Below are 23631 nucleotides of genomic sequence, written 5' to 3' on the forward strand. Positions count from 1 at the left end.
CAAATTTTATAGCCCACGGGAGCCCTCGAGGAACGTAGAGCAAACCTCGTGGAATAAGGAGAGCAAACCTCGTGCCAATAGCATCTTCAAGATACTGGATAGAAATACCCCCAAAGTACGTTAATCCTGGTAGTAAATAAATGTATTCGTATGAGTGTTGGAGTATGAATGTTGGAACGAGGTACGAGAGGTGGTGAAAAATGTGTGTCAGTGTCATGACATCACTCCAGTATCGTAATTTGATCCCGTGAGACAGTCTAGACAGTCTTGGTAGTCCTAGTTACGGGTAACCCTCCACGCTCTACTAGACGCATGTTGACTCACAACACTTACCAAGCAGCAGTAATCGTCAGCTTTAGCTCAAAAACTAATGATTTAGATTAGAAAAGGGTACATGATCTATCACAAATTATCTTTCCAGGGGGTAAAATCCAGTCACATAAAGCCTGAAATGGCAGGCCGAGACCTTTCGAGGTTGTAGTCCCACCAAAGAAGGAAGGAGTTGTCTTAGACGATGAAACTGCGTATCAGGTTTGGCATAATTCTCTGCAATGAAATCAAATTTAATCACACAATTTATCACTCAAAACTTAATAGGAAATCTTCTCCTGAAAAACACATCCCACAAGGTATTAATAAAACAACTAAACAAGCGTACAAAACCAAGTCCTTCCTTATGGTTGTCCTTCCTGAGGCACGTTCAAAAATCGCGAATCCATTTAAACACCCCTGCTTCAGTTTTCCCTCGTTGGGAAATTTTTCCCAATCGGCAAGACAAACGGCACAACGACTTGCATGACAACAGCTTCATCGGTCATAAAATCGTCGTATACAATCACCTTTAACCGCTTCCAATATGGCAATTTCGATGCGCCGTTTCGGAAGGCAACCCGTCCGCGAGGGTGTTCATATAAAGGTGTATTCTTTTCTGATACGCAGCGTACTAGTAGTACGCCCCAAACACAGGCTCTTGTGTCCTTAAAAAAAGTCGATCGAATCCATCGGAAAGGGGTGATGTTTGTGTCGAAATCGGATTCCTTTTTTTTCCTTCTTTGGGATTGTTTTCCGAAAGTCAGGTGTGTGGTTGCCTTCGCCCTGTGTACGATGGCTTAATATTGCGATGTGCGGCAATCATAATAACAATAACAGCCTGCAGGCCTGCCCACTGAGTCCCTTGATTGCTTTCGGTGGGTTTTGCCCACGACAAACCGCACTGGTCGAACGATGGGCTTTTGTGGGGCGATTCGCGCAAAAAAGGGACATCACCAACCGAAATTTCTGTATGCGTTTCGCAGCAAAGTGAACCGGAATCGGTGCGAAACGATCGAAGATGAAGATCCGTGGAAATAGATACAGATATATCCTGGCGGACGCGGAAGCAAAATGGGCGAGCGTGTGACTTCGGGTGTGATTGTCATTTTGTGACTTCACTCGCTTTCCTCCCCCCATCCCAAAAAACAAAGGGGTTTTCAAAATAGCATTTTTTACTGCTCACTGTGTTGTGTGGCCTCCCCGGTGCCGGCATCGGTCCGTACAACATAACATCCACATAAAAGTGGATGCGGTTTTTTGATGTTTTTCGATGTGAATTTTTACGACGGCTGCACACCGCGTCCGATTCTGTCGATTGCTTTCGATTGCAATCCCTCGATCGGATTGGGAATAGTTTTATTGCTTTAAGGTTTTGTTTTCCTTTTACTTCTAATAGAGCAGCTAAATCGTTATGGAGTAATCGATTAAAAAAGAGTTCTCCATTGAACCCATCCAGTCACCAGAAAGAAATCTTAAAACAAGCAACAAGAGCTAGTTAAAATAGGAGCTCTTCTCATTTGTTATCACAATTATTGGTACAGCACGATCGCTTCCAACTTCCCAAAGCTTTGATTTTGTATAGCTTTTGATAGCTGGCCCGCAGTCCGTGAATCGAATGGACAACGATACGATGCTTCTAGCACGCTCGGGCCTGGCATGCACAATGAGGCTCCTACATGCTCCGGAGAAAAAAAACCCAAAAACCAATCGAACTATGACCGATAGATGGTCGGAAAAACATACAACCCATCTCCATTCGAAAGAAGTCTCAAAGTCGTGGCAAATTGATACCGAACAGCAACGGGAACGAGCGCCAGAGGTCTTGCGGTTTATGGCATCGGGTTGAGTTCGCAGCAGTCACAGCATTCCATTCCACCACCTCGAACCGGATGCATGGCGACACGTGCTGGGACAGTAAAAAAGGGCAGCGTACACCTTTATTACCATATTTTCCAGATTCAATTATTGGTGGCAGTCCCGATCGGATCGGAAAATAAAGAAACACGCCAGCGCCAGGATGGGCGATTTAATCGAAGAACTGGAAGGCAAATCACCGCACCCGGGGTTCTGGAGAAAGGCCCCGGTGTCCCGGTGATCAAATGTATGATTGCTGCACAACAACGACGGCGAGAAAGGAGAAATGGCCGAGGAGTGGCCATTGATCGAATTGGCGAAGGACAGGACAGTTCATGTGCAGCATAATATGCGCTTGGTATGTAGTAAGTGGTTAGGGTTTGAATGCCAAGCGAATGAATATGGGACGCACCATGTATTTTGTGCCAGTTATGGAGATATCGGTTGTTGCAATTACAGATTTTGACTTTGGTGTTATTTAGGTTTTTGTTAAGTAAAACGAACTCTGTTTAGCTGGTTAGTTGTAATCATAGAATTGTTGTGACTTAAAAGGACTTTGTCTGACTGTTTATTTGATTTAAATATTGGTCTTATCTTGCAGTTTCTAGCTTCCTTGACCTAGTCTATCCATAGCTGAAGAGAAATGGACCAGTCTGTCTGCTCTTAGACTTGGTCTTAGAAAGGGATGTAAGAATCTCGAAAGGGACCATCTTGCACTTTGAAGTCGTAAAAAACCTCGCCCATCTTGAGTTAAAAACACCGATAAGAAAATAATTGTTGATAAATAGCAGAGTGCTAACTATTTATGGGTCAGTGGAGAGCCTAAGGATAACTTTCTAATCAGAGTACTTGATTGCCACAACGAATGAACGCAGACATGCTCTCTGATCAATTAGACGTTTTCGTCTTAGCTACTTAAGCTAGAATAACGCTCAGAATTTGATGGACTGCTGCTTAGATAAAAATGCTAAGGGGGAGTGTATGACAAACGCTGGACATTGACATGACTGACAAATTCAGCAGCGGATATACCAGGCTCGAAGAGATTACAAAACAGCGTTAAATTCTCAACACTGTTCGTATTTGTGGGTCGCGGGAGCCTTGAATAGTTCGTGGATCGCTGATTACCAGCATTGCCCGAGTGCGAAGCGACCTGGCAGGCATGTACGATGCAAGAGAGTAGCACTTGAAGAGCCCTGTAATGAATTATAATCGTGTCGCTCATCAAGAAGGGGCAGTTCAAGTATCGAACATCTAGTCCTTAATTCGAAACGGTGATCCCAGGAAAGGAGTGCCAAACACGAGATCCTGTGTAGTATGGACGTCAGCCGCTCGAGATCCCGGGGTGCGGCATGCGACCACACTAGGGCATATTTGTCCTCAAATTTTTTTAATATATAATAATCGTAAAGTCTTTGGCGGTCGGGTGGCCGAGGCGATAACGGCGCCGGTCTCCACATGGCAGGACCGGGGTTCAAATCCCATCCAGATTGCCTCCCCGTAGGCAGGGCTGACTACTTTGCTACGAGTAAAATCAAGGCATTGAAAGCCAGAAATGGCAGACCGAGACCTCTCGAGGTTGTAGTGCCAAGAAAGAAGAAGAAAGTCTTTGAGAGCAGTATGATGATCTCTATCTCTGTTTATAAGACACGAGACTCGATCTAAAATTAGACTCGAGGTGGGATAGTCATTGGCGCCGAAAGACCCATGCCATAATTTATCTTTAGGTTTTACATCCACATGGACAGAGTGGAGATTTTGTAGCCCTAAACTGAGATGGAATGATGGCATCTGCCAGAATAATTGAGATCTTGAATTGTCAGACGACAAAGCTCGATAGTAAGAGGTATAGAAGGCCTCTGCAGCAGGGTAAGATCATGATGCGATCATAGTGCTTGATAAGGGGGAATGGACTAAGTAAGTTGGCCATAGTTAATAACAAATTTGTAAAAACATATGCCAAGTTATAGGGATTATGAAATGACTACTCACCCAGAGCACGGTCAAGAAGTTCGATAAGCTTGAGGGATAACATTTGGCCACGGTTTATCGCACCATAAAATCTCTATGACTCAACGGACAAAATCAAACCCCCTGAGGTACAAAACCTCGAAGGGGATGTCGAGGCCCTTGAACCGATATTTGGCTTGGAAGTGATCAACAGTTTGGGGATGCCGCTTTTGCGCCGATGTCACAGTGAATAATGAAGTTTGCATCAGAATTTTGAAGGTCCATAAGCTAACATTGGCGTTGGCTAACTTCTCTGAAGTTTAAAGCTTTGTCCTACTATAAGATGGCTGATGGTAAGCAATACCGTTTGGATGCGAATATATGTAGGTCTCTAGACGTCCTGAAAATAACCTATTAGTCTAGTCAACTTAGGCGTATGTTACAGCACAACTCGTTAAAATATCCAAACCTAGTGTAAAGACCCTTTAGTCTATTACAATACTCACTTGGAGTTCAATATTGAAAGACTACATTCGAATGACCAGTTCCAGTTGATGTGTAATGTGTAATGTGTATTGAGTGTGTTGGGTATGGGATGACTTTTCAGTTGATGAGACAAAATAATCAAACTCTTATGGTAATGGCGGCAGATGCCAAGTTAAAATCATCAGATCAGATGACAAGAGTCGAGTTCGTATTCGGCAATGTTAGTAGAAGACATTGCGATCGCAGCCATATTTGAACAATGTCCTGCTCAATATCCTGCTGTGTTGAACTCGATAATCGTCGATACTTTAGGCATTCGCATTGAAATCTTGTTGAGATATCATGGAATTGTTTGTATCAAATTTAAACTAAACCAATCTAAAGGATATTCTATCCAGGATTGTTGATTGTTGTACCGTTGCCGGGTTTGATGCGCTTGGCAAATTTACAATGCGATATCTACCTTCAGAGTGCATCACATTCGCTACTAGCATAATTGTTATATCACCAGTTGACAATAACGACCCTTTAGTTGCACCTAATAATGATGGCGCTAGAGTGTGGGGAAGCCCTCGAACCGAGTCTTCTTCCACTCACTGGACGTGATTTATTGACGCACTTAAAAAAAAGGAGGAGGAAGTTCACCCGACACCGGTCCGGTGTCCATTCGCGCGCTAACCAGGGACAACATAATTGACCATTGAAAAACTATTGCTGCGAAAAACCATGCCGAATACAACCGGGGGCTGTAAAAGCATTCTAGGATGTAGCAGCAGTTATCGTTACAGATTTAAAAACGGGAACGAGGAAGCCACTGTTCATCTTCCCAACTGGTGATGGCACAATGGGTAATGTATCGGTAGCCGTTTGCGCACTCAGTATTGCACACCTTTTTCCCTTCTCCGTGTCCGTGTGTGTGTGTGCGTTTTTTTTGGCTGGGAGTTTTGTTTTGGTCCTTCCCCGAGGACCAGGTAACCCGGGCCCGAATGCGTGTGCATCCCGGGGTGTTTCGTTGATTCTTGAGCTTTGAGCTCTATGTCTCTGTCAACTTGGATGGAAGTGATCTGAGGCAGTTTGCAGTCAGTTCGGTCCCATTCCCCGGACCGGAGGGGTTGTCTTAAACGGTGCGCACTTCGGCTTTGTGAATGGGAGCAATAATAATTTTTCACTCTAGTGTCACTTATTTGTAGCAATTAAATGTCCATAAATAACGTCAATTAATCTATTATCCCAACCAATTGGCCCATATGCATGAGAACGACAATGCTTGGGAAGGCTTCTGAGGCTGCGAGTTAGGGTAGGACGACCAAGAGGACTAACGAACCGAACGAACGAACGGAACACCTTTGAATGCCGGAACTGCTTACCCTGAGGGGGGTAGCAGCGAAGAAGCAAACTGGAAACCGGAATGATGGAAGATTGCTCCCGAGGGACTTTTGGATGGCAGAAGAGGTCCTGTTGCTGAGTAGCGACCTTGGATAAGACACAATTCCACTATTGCGCTGTTCGGAATGCACAAACAAAATAGACACTATTAGCAAGGAAGCAGCTAACCAACCAAAAAAAAAAGCTGAACTTCAAGGAAAGCAGAACGTGCGCTTGGGAGAGCATTGTGAATCATTAAAAGTGATCACAACAAAAAGCGGCTCACAACACTGTAACTTCGTCATCTTTTTTTCGGATTTTTTGTATAAAACGGCTCACCGGGGATAGGGGTATGGACAGGCACCGGGAGGACGCAATGAGTTGGAAGCTCATAAATTATGCCACAAATCGTTTTCACCGAGTTCATTTTAATTGTTGATGAACGGTTTTTTGTGCGCCTAACTGTGTGTCTGTGTGTGCGAGTGTTATAACCGTTTAGCTGATTAGGGTTAGGATGGTGAACGATCATTTACTTCCGTTTAGGCTTGATTTAGGCTGGGATGAATTATAATAAGCTAGCAACGTTTTTGTTCAGATAATAAGCTAAAGGTAATCTGGTTGTATACAGCTTATCTGCTGTACTTCAAATTAAAAAACACCCTCCTAAGGGAATATTTTAGGTGTATCTCATTCAGTGGGTGTCAAAATTATAGGATTGCTTTTCTAATAATACAAAAAATGAATTGGTAACTGACATTTATATTAAATCAGTTTGAATCAGATTATTAAACAGCTATGTAAGCAATTTACATAAAATATTGTAAATCGTTACAGTGACGGACTTAACAATAAGATGCCACCTAATGTTTCAAAATCGTAAAACTGAGGTAATGGCGCCTAGTTTTGATGAATCGTCTGAGTTTTTTTTGTTGTAAAATTTAGTTTAAGATCCTGGAAAAACAATTTTATAATGGGATCAATTATGCCATCGATTCTGAGTAGCTGTTTGTTATTCTCATGAAAATATTGCTTAAAACAGTAGAAGTAGCCATTTTTTTCCGCCTTTTCTCCTCCCTTCTATTTTTTGAATTGTTACGAAAAAACGTTAGATTTATTTTGTCATAAAGAATTTTACTCTCTTGACGATTTTTTTCATTAATTAGTGACTAGTTAATTTTTAAGATAGTAGAGGGTTAATTTTTAAGCTATTGTCCAATCCAGCATGTGTGAAATAATTATTCAGTGTTGGACAAAACTATAAGATCAGGTTTATGTTCGATTTTGATTTTTCAATGTATAAAATTGATAAATATATCTTACCAAATAAAATAAATTATATGAGTAAACTGTATTGATATATAGATATAACGCTTATAGGGATTGGAAAATGCAACAGCAGACTTAGGGTTAAAAAGTTAGTGACAAAATTTATGATTTTAGACTTTTTCACTAAGTTTTTCAGCTACAATGACCATGTGTAATGTATTCTTTGTCTAATATTATAGTTAATTTAGCAGAAAATCTATAAAATACGTCAGTTTGAGAACTTTTAGTAGGTCTTCTAGACGACAGTTAGCGGCGACTATTTTACGCCTTTTTATAGAGGCTTTCAAACTTTGAAACCCTGCTCGTCTCTTTAAATAAGCAGTGACTGAAACTTTTTGGCGTCTAAAAGCGCTTTATGGTCGATTCTTCCATCAAATGTTTTATGAGACTTAGTGATGCTACAAAGTCGCATGTGCAGTCTGATAATCTCTAATAATAGATTATTTACGTACAAAACGGTATGATAGCGTCTTACAAAATTCACAAAAGTTCCTCAAAGAAGACTTAAATTGTCCTGTAATATCATCTACCTTTTTTAATTATATAGGCCAACCTGGCCATATTGCTAATACCATCTACCTTAACCATCCAGGATTTTTATACAAAAACTGTCAGCGTTGGCAGTATTTTTATTATGAAAATGTAGTAAATTCCGCTCATCATTAGTCCAAAAGCCAATCAACACATACCCTCATCCGTGAATTTCCTGAGCATTTCTATTTCACTGGCTTACGTAGTTTGGCTACGATTTCATCAGGATAGCAAAAGTAAATCTAGGTCTAAGTTTCTGCACAATTTAGTGGTAAATTCGAGATAAAAAACAAGACGAATCGATTATCTCACTTTACTTGAAATAAAAACACGGTGGTTGTATTTTTATGTCCAACACTGTATTGTTTCGATTATTTTATATCCTGGATTATTGTACACAGAAACAAAAAACTCGTAGTGCAAAAATATACGGTAATTTTCATCAAAAATATGTTTCAATATTTAATTAAAAACCAGATGAAAACATGAACAAAATTTAACCTGTGTGTGGTTTTAATCCATCCCCCATAACGTCCGTAGAGTAAAATAAAATAAATTGTTAAATATGAAATTGCATATTCTCGCACACTCTTTCATCATTCATTTTCTATAACTCCAATAAACGAAACCAATTTCCTACTGCCTGTCAACTGCCCGATGCCCAAAGTCGATTATCAATTTTAATTTTCCTTTCGGTCTCTGTTGACGCATCACGTCACCAACCAAACGTGCCCGGTTCAATGAAATGCAGCGATGCAGCAGCCAAAGCGCATACCGAGACCTGGCCGTTTGATGTGATGAGGCGTAGAAAATTTTAGCTGAATATTATAGACTCCCTACGGTCGTTGAAATGCTTTTCTAGGGTGCGGCGTGTGTGAGAAAAAGGGAACGGAAATGGGAAATATCCTTCCACAATCACACGAGCGTTGTTTGAAAAGCTGAAAAATTTGTCCAAAATCAGGTACACGATGAAATGGATTCGAAACGATACAATACAATCTGGGCTGTGGAAGAATGCCGGTAAAAGTCAACACGAGTTTTGGGATGGTTGAGCAGTATGAATGATCCCACACAAAGGTGAAAAAAGGGACACAATTACAAAGGAGGGAGTTGGTTTTTAGAGTATTAAAAATGTTTTTAATTATTTAATACATTTTTTTTATTAATGAAGAACGGCCTGGTCGTTTTGCTTAAAGCTAAATTACAAATATAAGTACAATTCACGATGGTTTGGAAACATTTCCTTCTCCAAACCGTGAAAGGGCAACTTATACCGGGTGAGCTCGGTTATTTAATAAAATTTTAACAGGGTTTCATTTTAAATGATTAAAATCGTGCTGAAAATGGCAGCAAAACGCATCCGATTCTTCATAAACTCTGTCTCATCTCAATCTCATCTCTCTCACAGCGAAGGCAAAAGGGATCCGACCGGATATCCGTTTACTGCCTGAAAAGCATTCTATTCCGGAGGGGTTAGAAAAGTTTTAAAGCAAAAAGTCAAACGCGTCACACAAAGCGCTCCTTCTCTCTCTCTCTGTGCCCGGCCATTAGCCATTGTTCGAAGGGATCCGCGTTCAATTTTCCCATTTCCCTTTCCTTTTCAATGGTTTTCACCTTTCTAGGGGATGATGCGCTCTGTTCTGGTCCTGTGACAATGCTTCCCGAATGCAATTGGTAAGGTGTGATAATTTTACGGCAGTTTAATTTGTGATGTGGTTGCGAGCGACGGACCATGACGAAACAGAGGCTGACTGGTGGCGTGTAAACTTGCATATCCCATATTGATTTGGATTAACTCCATAATTACGCACTACACATTAGGTCTTCCTTATTGATTTTAATTATGATTCACGCAGTTAACGCATAATCATGGACCTTAAACCCCATGTAAAATGGTTATTTCTCTAGAAGTTATAAAGTATTAGAAAAGCACTTAAAACTCAAAACAAGGTAAGGTAAGAAAACACATATACACACCAGGTGAAACATTTGGTAATAATGCAAGTTTTGGTGCATGGATATCGTCTGCGAGAAAAACAAAAACCCAGCTCCCATAATAATTCCGATTGCGGAACGGCAGCTGCAAACTGTCCGTCACGGGAAACTTTCTTACTTTTCTCGACTGCAAACATTTAGCCCCCGGCTGACCAGATTTTTCTCGCCGGGGGATGGGAGCCTGAGGGAGCTAAAAGTTTATTTTACGTTGTGTTGTGTGTGTTTTGGTGGGGTGGTTTGGTGGTTTTCGTGTACAGGCACACTAAGCCACCGACATTATGCACAACACTTGCTGCTGCACTTATTGTCGACGGTGTGTGCTGTATGGAAGGAATGGTTAGGAACGAATGCTGGCGTTCGGACGGTTTTTGGTTGGCTGTAATTTCATGACATTTTCCCGTAGCTAGCTTGTGTAATATTAACTGTCGTTAGCTTGTTTGGATTTTTTTTATTGGGTTATTCTTTTTTAGTTCACTAATTGGAGGATTATTGCCTCCGGTTTTATGGTATGGTAAACAGTTCTGGACATAGGAAGAAGCTTAATTTTGTAATAATTAAAAGGATGCTGAAGGACTTGAAGCCCTATTATGTTTAATGTTTAAAAAACTAAGTCGAATTTTTTTGAAGGTCTGCATCTAATGATATTCCGCTACACTATGTAATTTAGTTTATGTTATCGTAAAGTTCTGCATTGCTTAAACTTGTTTTTATAAAGGCCATTATTTTTTTGCATAAGGCCACAAAAAGACTGTTAAGAAATGGTATGTAAATGTTCATAAGATTTTGTCACAAGCAGGACATTAATTTGTTCAACGGTTTAAGGAATATTGAGACAAATTCTAAAGCATGGTGTTGATAATACGATGTCGTGCCGCTATAATAAAACTTAAATAAATACAACGTTTTCGAACTCAACCAAACAACCGACAGCTCCATCTAAGCAACGGTCAATCGTAAGTAAACATTCGCCGTCTAACTAAACTTCAGACGTCCAACTAAACAGCGTCCAACCGTAACTAATCATTTGCAACCTCCGACCAAACCAAATGTATATACTACAGGGTTTACTTCTTAGTAAGCGTTCGCGTGTCTTGTCATTCACCGGTAAACACGTGCACATACATACACCCACATGTATTACAATAACAACTAATACTAATACTAATAATACAATAATAACAACTAGGAATTGTGAAAATTACTTTCACCATATTTGGGGTTAACTTTCGCGATGTTTGATGGGAGATTACTGATTAAGGGATGAATTGAATACTTTTAAAAGCTAGATAAATAATTTTGCTTCAGTTAAAAACCTTATTTTGCAATGAATAAAACAAAACAAAAATACTTCCTTCGAAAAAAGTCTAACGAAGTAACCAACTCCCAATCACGCCCTCGTATCAGGTTGGAGGTTGCAAATGTTTAGTTACGGTTGGACGCTGTTTAGTAAGACGACTGAAGTTTAGTTAGACGGAAGTTTAGAGTTAGATGTTTACTTACGGCTGACTTTTGCTTACAAGGAGCTGTCAGTTGTTTGGTTGGGCTCGAAACTCGACTCGAAAACAGTGTAAATACATTCTTAAGCATGAGGTATACAAACAATTATATGATCTTGAATGAACGAAATTAGACTACCAATATTCTTCTTCTTTTTCGTCTTCTTTCTTGGCCTAACGAACTCTTAAGGTCATGCCTGCCATTTGTGGCTTACTAGGCTTATTGATACTGCATTGTTGGATAGTCAGTCCTCAACACTGTGGGAGAGCGGCCTAAATGCGATTTGAACCCAATAGCTGTCGTGTGAAGACCGGCACCGGTGTCGCATCTACTAACGGGCTGCAATGACGATATTCTAGTTGTCAAATCAGTCAACATGGATGGAGAGTTTTTGACTGTGGGATAAATTCAGAAAATGTTTAGAAAATAGTTGTAAATTTCATAGGACGGTTAAAAAATCTGTGAGAAACATATCTAAACATCTTATAATAGTCCGATGATGAAAAAGATTATCGAAAAGACGCCTGAAACGATTTTATAAGTAAGTTTTATTATATGAACTAAAAAATGCTTGTCGATTTTTATCTACAATTGCTGAGAAAGAATGTAAAAACTCTGTAAAAATTTAATACGTAAGATATCGTTGCACAATTATGGTATAACTGAAAAATTATCTAATTAAGCCTCTCAATATTTCAGTTGCAATTTTTTAAAATAGTGTTTAAGTCAAAAAACATTTCAATTAAATTCAAATGCGAAATAGGTAACTGAAAAAGCGTTGGCAAAGTCAATAATAAGCAGGGTGAATTTTTTTTGAATTTGTTTTTTTAATTTAAAAACGATTAAAGATAAAGTCACATTTTTAGTCTTTCCTTCAAAAAGGCATCCTTGTAGTAACATTTTCTTATAATAACAAGCTAGTAAAATAAAAGAAATGTTACAAGAAACCAAACGACAAAGAAAAATCAAGTGCACTCCACAAACTGCATCCAGGCACCCAAAAAAAGGTCCGAGCTAGTGTGTGTGACCTATGCAAATGGAAGTGAGAAAAGGATTACAACACCATTCTACACATCGACCTTCCCTCCCCGTGTCGTTGATCTGCCCATTATACCCTGATGCGCAATCGCCCCGTGCGTCGAATGTCACCGTTTGACGATAATCTTTCTTGTTTCCAACTGGAAACCTGCAACACAAAGAGCACCCGCAAGAGTCACTTTCACCCTCAACCCAGCGGGCGAAAAATTACGAAATTATAACCCGCGAACCCGTCACACCGCACCAACCGGAAAGCCGTAGCCGTGCTGTAATCTGAACATCATTATTGTGTGTATTGTGTGTATAGAAAATGAGTAAAAAGCGCCCAGAATCGAAGATGTAGTTGGGCGCAACTGGGCAGCCCATTAACTCTTCTGGCTGGCTGGAGGACACCGACACATACATACACACACTGACGTTTTACTGGACCTGGAAAAACGGGCTGGGGCGATGATAAGGCGGAATGAAACAAAAAAGGACATTCGATGGGAAGACAAAACAAAAAAAGGATTAGCTTCACATATATGAACTCGCGCAATGGAAGACTGTGGCTGTGGTTGTTTATGTTTCCACCAACCACCAACAACAATACGCGTGCCCAAGTGTGTGTGTCCGAGTGGTAAGTGTGCCTTCCCCTTTTTAGTGGAGGAACTCGAGCACGAGGGTATCCAGGTGGGTACTAATGTGAAATAGAAGCTTTTCCCGGACGTTGCGTGGGGGAAAACCAGTGAACAAGTTTAAGATGTGCTGCAGATGCTGTAAGAGAAGGAACACGGACATAGGCGAGAGCGAGAGCGAGCGCGAAGAATTAATGAACTGGTGCATTGACTGCGATCGGTAATGCCAAAGCTCGTTCTCGCTGCAAACCCCTTTTTTCCTAACACACCCCTAGATAGGGGATGATGTTGAGAGAGAGAGAGCGAGAGAGACAAGGAAAGAGAGAGAGAGAGAGAGAGATAGAGAGCAGGCAAAGAAAAGCCAAGCGCCATCACATCATGGCCGGGCATTTTGTTCGAGCATAAGCAGGAACGAGCATTTTATGCTTCCTCTTATCCACACAGCCACGTTTGGCTCTCTGTGTGTATGTGTGGCTTGTTAGTGCGCAAACGTGTAGACATTGTGGCATTGGCTTTTCTACCTCGCTCTCTCTCTCTCTCTCGCACACACTCCCAAAAACCCCTCGAAAGAGACTGGACAGCATACTTCGGTGCTCCACCTTTTTATCCCTTTTTAATCGATGGGCGGAGTCAACAACCTATGCGGTTCACTGCTATGCGCTTGGGATGCTGGTGCTGAGAACATGTTGAACAACTGACCGGAACGGGACGGTTTCGCTGTCGTCCGGTACGGAGATCCAGATTTCGCTAATCCTTACGACTTTCGGGCAAGAAGTACTCACACTAATACACAAACACGCGAGTCCTGAAGTGTATCGGCACAGGTCGCAATTCTGAACGATCACTTTGTTTTTGTGTCTGTGGGTGATTGTGTGCGTGTGTGTTCCGCTTTTGAAGTTGATAAACAGTGTATCGAGGCCTACCTGATCCGGTACCGAATTACAAAGGTCGACATCATTCTTGCACGTTGCCTCGCAACATCCGGAAGTGTTTTTCGTTCTGTGTGTGTGCGCGTTCGGGTTTCTCTAAACGGAGCGCGTTGCGTGTCGTGATGGAATTGTTTAAGTGGGTTTGGTGAATGTTGTGAAAATTTCTAAAAAGTTGAAGAAAAAAAAAAGATTCTAACGGTGAAAGTGAATCGGAAAATAAATAAAAAGTGAATGAAGATAATAAGAATAAATTGCGGAGACATAGAAAACAAAAAAGAGTAAAGAAAAGAAAGTAGAGTTGTTACAAAACTAACCAATAAAATAAGAAATTGCAAACAATTGTGATGAAAGTTTAGAAACAAAGTGAATGTGACGAAAAAAAAACAAGCTCAAAGTGATTTGCAATTAATGAGAGTTGATAAGTAAAGAAGAAAAGTGAACAGAGAGAAGAGTGTATAACAAAGGTGGTAAATTGTGTGAGAAAGTGATTCGTGAAGTTTGAAGCAAGTGGATTATGCCTGGAGTTAAATTTTAAAGAAGTTTGCTTGAGCTCACTCATTCGGTGATAAAGTTAAGATAATTATGCAACTTTGAAGTGAAGCGCTAGGAATCGTTCCCAGTTCGTTCAGCTGAAGTTCGCCCGGTAGTGGCCATACCCGCTGGAGGCGCTGAACATTGGCAGCGCCCGGATCGGTCGTGGGACGGAGTCGTACGGTCCGGACGACCCGGTACGCACCGGGTACCAAGCGTTGACGCTGGCGGCCTTCAGATCACCCGGACTGCTCGGAACGCATGGCTTTAGCTTTGGCAGCAATTTCGGCTTCCGCGATCCATCGGCGACGTCGCCGTCCACCGCGTACGACACGTCCGGCGTCCATCCTGCTCTCCCGCCCGCCACACTTACCGGTGCCGCCGGTTCACTGCTGAACCTTTCGCAGCACGCCACCGCCAACGCACACTTTCGGTCCGGCGTACCGAATCCACACCACGGCGACACGGGTAGTCCGGTGAACCTGTATCTGGGCGGTGGACACGATCAGCAACACGGTGCAGAAGGCAGCCCTTACGGACGATCGTATCACGGCGGTTCGGGCGACGGCACGGGACTAACGTCGGACCATCTCGGTGGACATAGTGGGACGGCGTACGGGGCAAGTGAGCTCCAGGAGAAACCCGGAGACCAGGACCAGGACGAAATTAACATCCTGCAGGACGGGTCACGTGGTAATAGTCCGGTAAACGGATCCCGGCTGAACAGCAGTAACTACGGGTCGGAAGGTAGTCCGGATCCGGAAGGTCGGGAGCCTGGTTCGAAACACCGGCGCGAAGAATCTTGCGGAAGTCCACTCGGCAGTGCACGGTCTTACTCTAGTCAAACGAAGGACGGTGAGCTGGTGGGACTCGGCGGTTATCCACTGTCCGGGAGTCCTCACGAGGATAGTGTTGGATCGTCCCGAAGTCCGGAAAATCTTTCCCACGGTGGTGGTAGCTGTGGTCCACAGTCGGGCTCGCTCCAGTATCATCAACCGTCAAACGCTTCGGGATCGTCCGTCGCTTCGTTCGCTCTGTCCGCCGTTGGACATCAGCTGGCGCACCAGCAACATCAGCAGCTAAACCACCACCACCATCAACAGCACCACCACCATCATCAGCTGCATAGTAACAATAACAACAGTACCGGAGCAGTGAACCACAACCATCTGGCCGGTTCGAAGGGCAAAACTCCGCACACGATCTCGGACATGCTGGACCACAAGTTGCAGCTCAGCTTTCTGGGCCCTCCGCTGGCCGCTCTCCACTCAATGACGGAGATGAAGGCGGCCCAGCACCAGCAACACGGCCACCCGCAGCAACATTCCGCCCAAGGGCCACACTCGGGCCCGGGGAGCCCTGGGCCGGGCCATCAGACGGCCGTGTCCCAGACGCAAACGCACTCGAGCTCGGCCAGCAATCCGCACGGTATCGATACGATACTGTCGCGGCCACCGCCCGTCACCACCGCCCAACTGAATGCCTTAGGAGGTAAGTATTCGCGGAGTGATGGCGAGGAGGGCCAAAGAGGGGCTGCCCTCGATTCCGGACGGTTCACGAAAATAATCCCACTTTCGCACGTGCGGAACTTTTCGTTGCAGGCGGAATGCCCCGCTTCACGGCGGCCGTCGCTGCGGCAGCCAACATGGCGCAGTATCTGTCGCAAAACCACGCGAACGGACCGATGAAGGCCCACGCCGGACCGCTCGTCGACCGGACCCATCTGTACTGGCCCGGTCTGCAGGGTTTGGTGGCGAATCCGATGGCATGGCGCGATCGGCTCGGTTCCAGTAAGTATCCCGTCTTCTCTTGCAAAACCATTCCCCGCCGAAGGGGACACACGCGTGGTTGATGATATGCCCAATTTGCCGGTGACTGGTACTCGTAAAACGCTCTCCGCCCGTACGCCCCCAATTAATCATCGAAAATTTGATGGATCGCCGTAAAAACGATGATTGAATGTCGTAAAAGCCGTCGGTGTCCAAAAAAGCTGTCGATGGCGTCGTGCCGATGCGTGTTTGTGTCCCCGATGGCGGAGTTACCATACGGTGTCGATTATTACAACCCCTCGTGTACCACCGTCGTGGGTTGGGTTGTACAGTGCGAAAGGGTACGCAAAAGGGGTCTTGCAGTGCGTGTAATTGGGCTCTAATATCGTCGCATTAATTTCAATAACACTTTGGGCAGGTTGCAGGGCGTCAGGGATCTCCGTTGAGGGAGACGTGTTGTGTTGTTGAAGTTGTGCTTTGTTAGTTTCGGTCGTAATTAGACAGTGATGGTGAGGAGTCCTGAAGGTAATGAATGATAACTGGTTACGTATGCTTGGAAGATAACTTTGGGAGATAGTTTGGGAGAAGTACTTGAGGCTACTCTTCTTGGGCGAAAGGGCTTTATCATTTGATAGAAGGACATTAAAAGAGAACTACGAAAATATTGGGGATCAAGTAACAGAACAATTAAAGCTTTATAGTTTAAATTTGTCCTTAAGGCCTCGATGCCTCGAAGTCTCCCAAAATATTTTTTTTGTTAAATCCATGATTAGAAATGAGAAATGAATGTTGCTCATCACCATCACCGACGTTGGCTTCGTCGATAGTTCAAAATCCACTCTCCAGTTTTGGGCACCGGTCCAGCGATCCATTAAGCTACCAGGCCACTAGGCAGATAACTGTCCCGCAGTTCTTTGTCACTTTGTTCACTTAGTTCGTGAACATTGGACAGCGTGCGCGTGTGTGTGTTGTGCCAAAGAGGTCACTTGCACGGTTCCAGCAACCGATGTATCGACTTATTAGCAGCAATTTGTCCCATCCACTAGCGTGCGAAGAATTACCGGACACACACTCACGCACCGTTCTTTGTCAGCCGCATCGTGTCGACCAGCCGCCAGTGTTGGTGTATAAATCCGGTGCATCCACAGCTGGGCGTCCCTTGGACGATGTCAATATCGGGATGCATTAGCATCCGGGCAAGTCATCTGCAAGTCAGTCCAGTCAGTCCAGCCTAGTGGCGGTATAATATCTTCCTCTCTAGGGGTAGCTCTCGGTTGTAGCTCTAGATTTTGCCACAGACATGGTCACGATTTAGAGTCTACCGATGCGTGACACATCCTGTGGGGATGAACCAAAGCCCGAAATGAGTGAACGACAGCTTACGGGCTAAGAGGTTACCCTGGACACACGGTCCGGTGCATCGGTGTCCGGTGGTGTTTTGCTAATGTTTCGTGGTGTCCGGTGCAGCTGGCTGAACTCCTGAAGTCACCGTAGAGCACAGACACGTTAACAGACTTTTGAACCTCTCTATTATAAGTCGTCCATTGCATGTCAATAGCAGGGATAATGATGCCCTCCAGTGCCCGGAACGGGATTAGATGGCCTGGGAAGCATTTGGAAGGGTTTTGAAAATTGAACCTTGCTGGAGATTGTACGCTCTCGTTTATTGCACAGCAGTGGTCAGTATGGCAGGGGGGGAGGTCCAGTGAACGTGCTTCTTGAAATGATGTGGAAATTACGAGTCGCTTGTCGCTTTGGCTTGGCGTCCTGATGAAGTTGCGGCAAATTGTACGGAACAGAACGGAGGACATCCAGAGCCAGCCAAAAAGTTCTACAGTGCCCCACGTACGGGCCTACCCTGTCTGGACAGTTTTTCCCGGTGAATCCCGGGTGAAGTATCATCAATTATTCGAAACATGTTGGAGCACCGTATGGGGGGGGGGGGGGGGGGGGACAGCTTTTGTGATTTTAATCGTCGCGGACCGGGACCGTTGCCCGTTCCTGGGGGGCGAGACGGTATAAGGTTCCCCAGCCGTTCGGACGTCCGGTGATGATGCTTTGACAGAGATAATTGACCGATAGACAGCTGTTAAATTGTTTCTTTATTGATACGTGTCTCTTGAAAGGATTGGGTGGATGGGCTTTGGATGTGGATGGGAAGTTTGTTCGAAGTACACGTGACTTCAAGTGGGGACAATGACTGGGCATCATGAACGTGCCCTGAGCTCTTGTAGTGTATTGCCCACTGGGGAAAGGATTTTACACTTATTCAATTAGAATCATGTAAATTACGGTGTACTTGTAGTTAGCCGTTCGGAACCAGTCTAGAATTCTCATCAGGTGAAATACGCCTTCCAAACGGGGTGTTGAAAGCCCCTTCTATCTGATTGCAAGTAGCCGGTGGAAAATCTCGATTCTTGAAGTACGTAAAAAAGCCGTAAATAAACCATCAATCGTTACGCTCGCCGGGCGGTAAATTAATCGATACACACGGGCGATAAAAGGGAAAAACGGGGAAAATACCATAGCTAGTGGATGGTAAATAAATAGTGCTTATCAGTGCCGTCAATAGTTCGATATGCGTCCCATTATCACGTCAATTGTATACGGTTGGCAATAAAAATAAATATTGTTCCAATCGATCAAATTAGACAGTGGAGCTGGGGTTCGTGTTGGGCTTTTCACCAATAAAATGCTCTCAAAGTGGAGTAATAAGTTAGCAACTTTAACCTCACTTAGGTGATGCCTTTTTAGGCCTTATAAATATCTTTAAATTTAAGTGTCCTGGACCAAGTTTTCCCGAAGCAAAACACCTCAACTCGTAGATCGCTCGTCTAACGCTTGTCAAACCGTCTATCGATTGGGCCTTATCAGACATTAGCAATCGTCACCATCAGTCAGTCAGAGCTAATCGAAGCTACAAACCGGGCAAAAACCACATCCCACAGGTACATCGGCACGTGACCCATCCGGTCTGGGGGGAGGGTTTGTTTAGATATGCAGCGTGCGTTCCCACATTACCGGACCGAGTTGGGTTGGAATTTTATTGCATTTAATTAAACCATGCTTGGGGGAGGAGGGGGCTCGGAAGGAATCGGAGCAGGTCATATTACCCCCCACATTTCTTCCCGATCCCCATCCCCCCTTCCGACGGGTTATCGCACACGTAGGAAGTAATCGTGGCTCGATAAACAGCATGTGTTGTACCGTCATATTCTTGCACGCGGCAATACGATCAGCATACGGTAATTGCTGTACATCGTCGTATGTGACTTTTTCCTCGCCCACCGTGCCAAATCGGGCGACATGACCCGCGACGACGACGATATTCCGTGACGAGCAAACATTTCTATTACATGCAATTAACAGTCGAACGTGCCCTTTTATGTGTGTGTGTGTGGACCGTGTGGACTTGTGGAGAGTTTAGTCATCTTGAAACAACAAGCATTTTAATTGCATCGAAAACGGGTTTAATTTTAACCTCTCCAAAATTCGGACGATGTAAGCAATTTTAAATTCAAACACCATGTTGAAGCCACCAGCTAGCCAACACAAGACGGCAAGTGCATTTGTGTTGCACCGCGGTTTGTTTGTTTTTCCTTATTGCTTCCTCTGAAGCCAAGAGGGATTGCTTTGTTTGCTCGAAGTTCATTGAACTTTATTAATGCAATTACTACAAAGCACAATCACACCGCCACTACGAACTTGCGAAGTTAATTTAATCGTTAAGCTCCAAACCAAACAGATACATTGGCCGGGTAGCAGCAGCAGCAGCAGCAAAAAATGCACATACTCAATGCATGAACTGTGTATGGGTGTGAGGATTAGAATAAAAATGGCTGCAACCACTGCAATCGACCACAAAGCTGTGAAGTTCCACTTTTTTTTTGGACATGGAAAATGTGGGGCGTTTATGCAGTTTCACTACAAGCACACAGCCACCATCCACACGTCGGGTGGAGAAAGTGCGATGTTTTTCTATATGTTCGAGTTGGTATGCCGTATGTAACAACACACACACATACGGGCATTTGAACTTCAGGTTTTTTGGAACCTTTGTGGAACCTCCTTTAGCATGGTTTTGTGTGTTGAGTTGGAAAATCCGAACAAAAGGGCCTCAGTTCCGACTATTGAGAGCAAAAAGAGGAAAGCCAATGATTAAAAGAGTTGAGTGTTAAAATGGAGTAAGATGATGAGGTCTATTGTTTACTTTAATAATTCTGATAGGGTTCAAATTTTATCACCCGTAATGAGGACTGACTTCCTAATTTATTGGTATCGATAAGTCTAGTAAACCAGAAATGACAGGCATGACCTAAGAGGAAGAAATAGAAGAATTCTTAAGAGTTGGAGTGTTGAAACGCAAAGGAAAAAGGGGTCTCAATTTGGGAAAAGCTCGATTTGGGCCTTGAAAAATTCACTTTTACTTCATCTTGGATATAGATTCATTAGCTATGATTTTATTGTTGCTGAGATCAGTCTCTGCAGTCAGCAGCTGATTCTGAGTGATGGAGGACTTCATCTCAGACATTGATATTGAGTTTGGGATAGCAATGTCTTTATTTTCCAGGATATTATTTACCGCTTAGACCATTTAAGCCAGAAGTCGCCAAACTTGTCCAGTCAAACATCACTGACTAGAGATATTGACATTGACCATGATATCATAGTTTTTGTGTTCCTAGTTGTGATTTTCCGAATATCTTCATGGAGAAGTTATCCAATTTTTTGTATTGAGCATTGATATGGGCTTTAACATCACTGAACAATGTATGCAATGTGAGTCTTTGGTGCTTAATTTTAATAAGCAGGATCGGACTTCAAACCTAAGAAGAAGAAGAAAGTTTTTTTGGGTCTTAGTTTGGAGGAGTTGAAGGGGCGGCCCGGTGGTGGGGCGACAACGGCGCCAGTCTTCATACGGCAGGACCTGGGTTCAAATCTCATCCGGACCGTTCCCCCGTAGTGAGGACTCAGTATCCAACTGCGTGGTATCATTTAAGTCTAGTAAGCCAGAAATGGCTGGCATGAGCCAAGAGGTCGTTAGGCCAGAGAAGAAGAAGAAGAAGAAGTTTGAAGATGCCCGGTTTAGACGAATACTCAGTCCCATTCAACTTGGATTCACAACGATAAATCCTCAATTTTCCTCAACAATAGGGATGGGCAGATCCGACCATGCCGGAGCGCTCCGCCGCCGGAGTCGACTCCGGATCGTGATTCCGCGCTCCTATTTTTTCTCCTATCCAGAGGGGGGGGGGAGTGGAGGGGGAAAGGGAAAGTAAAAAAATAAGAGGAAACCCCCGTCGCCTCAAAAATTCTCCCCGCAAATTATACCACCAAGCAACCGTCTGGCAAGGACAAAGAAGAGAGGAGATAACGCAGAACAATGTGTACGACACATACATTTGCAGCAGAACGGGAATCCGGAGCGCAGAATCAAAAACGAGTTCGAAATCGAAATCGACCCCGCAACCAAAACGAGTCCGGAATCAAAACGAGTCCAGAATCGAAAACGTTTCTGGTACTGGGCGGAATCATTCTTTCCGATCGGATCGGACTCATTTATATGCTGTATCGGATCGGAATCGTGATTCCGAACCGGAGCGCCCATCCGTACTCAACAGTTTCTTTTTCATTTATTTGTCTAATAAATCTGGTCAGTGGTCAGAATCTGTATTCCTTTAGACACTTTTGGCTTTCTCAAGACATGGGAAGAATATGTTGAGTCAGTTGTAATCAATCATCAAGAAGTATCTCACTGTTATACACAAATATTTGAACAGCACGGCATACAATTGGAGTTATCTGTAGGACCCAGGGTTATCGAATGAAAAATAGTCTCTATTGTTTAATGCATATGTTTATCATAGCGAATAGAGTCAAGTGCAGACTCTGACAGATGAACTTTGGTGTGTTAAAATGTGCTTCAATTGCAATATCAACTGCTCAGCTTGATCATACTTTGATTGTTTTGACTTAACATCAGCAGGGATTTCCTAAAGAGTTTGGCCGATTTTGCCTTTTTAACTGGTTAACCCCTGTGCGTCACCAATCGATAACCTATATCTAAATTCCTTAAATAGGTCAAATAAACAAAGCACACGAAACGCATCACTTAAAAAAAAAAACACTGCCCCAAATCCCTGACCTACAGTACCTTAAACATCCGATCACGGAAGAGCATCATTATTTTCCCTGAGTCAGCAGTATATCCTCGCTCTCGCTCTCTTGGAGCTCCGGTTCGGGTCCGGGTCCGGGTTCATAAATACCTTGTTGATTATTTTTCGCCACAAAATGTCCCTCCTTCTTATTTATGCGTGGACCCTTACGACGAACCGCCAACGACAAGCGCCATGAGAGGCCAAATGCGAAACTATGTCTATAGTGTTTCAAACACCATCAAATCATTTATTCTCCACCGTGCCCGGCCCGTAACAAAAAAGTAGAAAAACACTGGCCCCAACATCCCAGCCCCTAGCAAGCAGGATGTTGTTGATGAGATTCGATTTAAATTTGATGACCATAAACGCATATTATATGGCGCCTGTTCAGTGCCGCCGCCCCGAAATGTGTTGGGTGAAAATGAAGGCCGGAAAAATGGGTCTGTGTGTGTGTGGTGTGTTCGGAATGCTGTTCGGCTCCCTGGAATCTACACTCCAATAAAGCGATGAAAGGAAGAAAACGGAAACAGAACGGAGACACGTGTTAGACAATAGATTGAGCGCGAAGCACGCAAAACACAAGAAAAGATTGCGTATGAAAAGAACTGGTGGGGAGGATAGAAGGTTGAGGTGAACGGGGGATGGGGCTAAAGCAAAATGGAATACATTCATAAATAAATGAAACATTTGCACCATTCGCTGAAACAAGACGAAAAAAAAAGATGGCGCAGCGCTCCTAGCGATTCCTTGAGACTCTTCGCAACTTCGGTGATAGGAGCTGGCTATCAGGACACACGGCAGATACACACACTCACAGTGAGTCATGGGAAGAAAAATCTCATTTTCCGACGAGCTCCCTCATAAATATACATAAAACGGTGGTGAATGCTGGGAAAGAAGATTCAGTATCTCGTCCGAGGACTGGCGCTTGCATTGGAGCCCCCTGTTTTTCGGCTGTGCTCGTCGCTGTTCTTCAGAACTCGGTCCTCGGGCGTACTCACACACACACACGCGCACAGACAGCTATGTGTGAGACGAATTTGCACCCTCCCTGCTACCCTGCACCATAATGATGTTGCTCCATAATCATCCAATCACGGAGTCTTCAAAAAACCATCCCCAACAAAGGGAAAACGACGGCCACGACGAGGATGTGTGTGAGCGCTTCGGGCGAAGGAAATTTAAAACATCACCCACACAGTGTTAGTGTGCTAGTGTTGGGGGTGTATGTGTGTTGAAGTTCAGGAGGGGACTCTTTAGTCGAGCGGAGGAT

General features: G+C 43.7%; 1 protein-coding gene across 1 annotated transcript in view; it reads left to right on the top strand.

The window, feature by feature from the left end:
- The first annotated feature begins 2452 nt into the window (after positions 1-2452).
- Positions 2453-23631, top strand: part of LOC118502403 (homeobox protein Hmx) — a 63974-nt gene continuing 42795 nt past the window's right edge. The window contains exons 1-3 of the mRNA XM_036034626.1: positions 2453-2524; positions 14548-15922; positions 16033-16221. Coding sequence (XP_035890519.1) covers positions 2453-2524; positions 14548-15922; positions 16033-16221 — 1636 coding nt within the window. The remainder of the gene's footprint in view (positions 2525-14547; positions 15923-16032; positions 16222-23631) is intronic.

The sequence above is a fragment of the Anopheles stephensi genome, chromosome 2 (genome assembly GCF_013141755.1).
Source record: "Anopheles stephensi strain Indian chromosome 2, UCI_ANSTEP_V1.0, whole genome shotgun sequence".
Taxonomy (NCBI): Eukaryota; Metazoa; Arthropoda; class Insecta; order Diptera; family Culicidae; genus Anopheles; species Anopheles stephensi.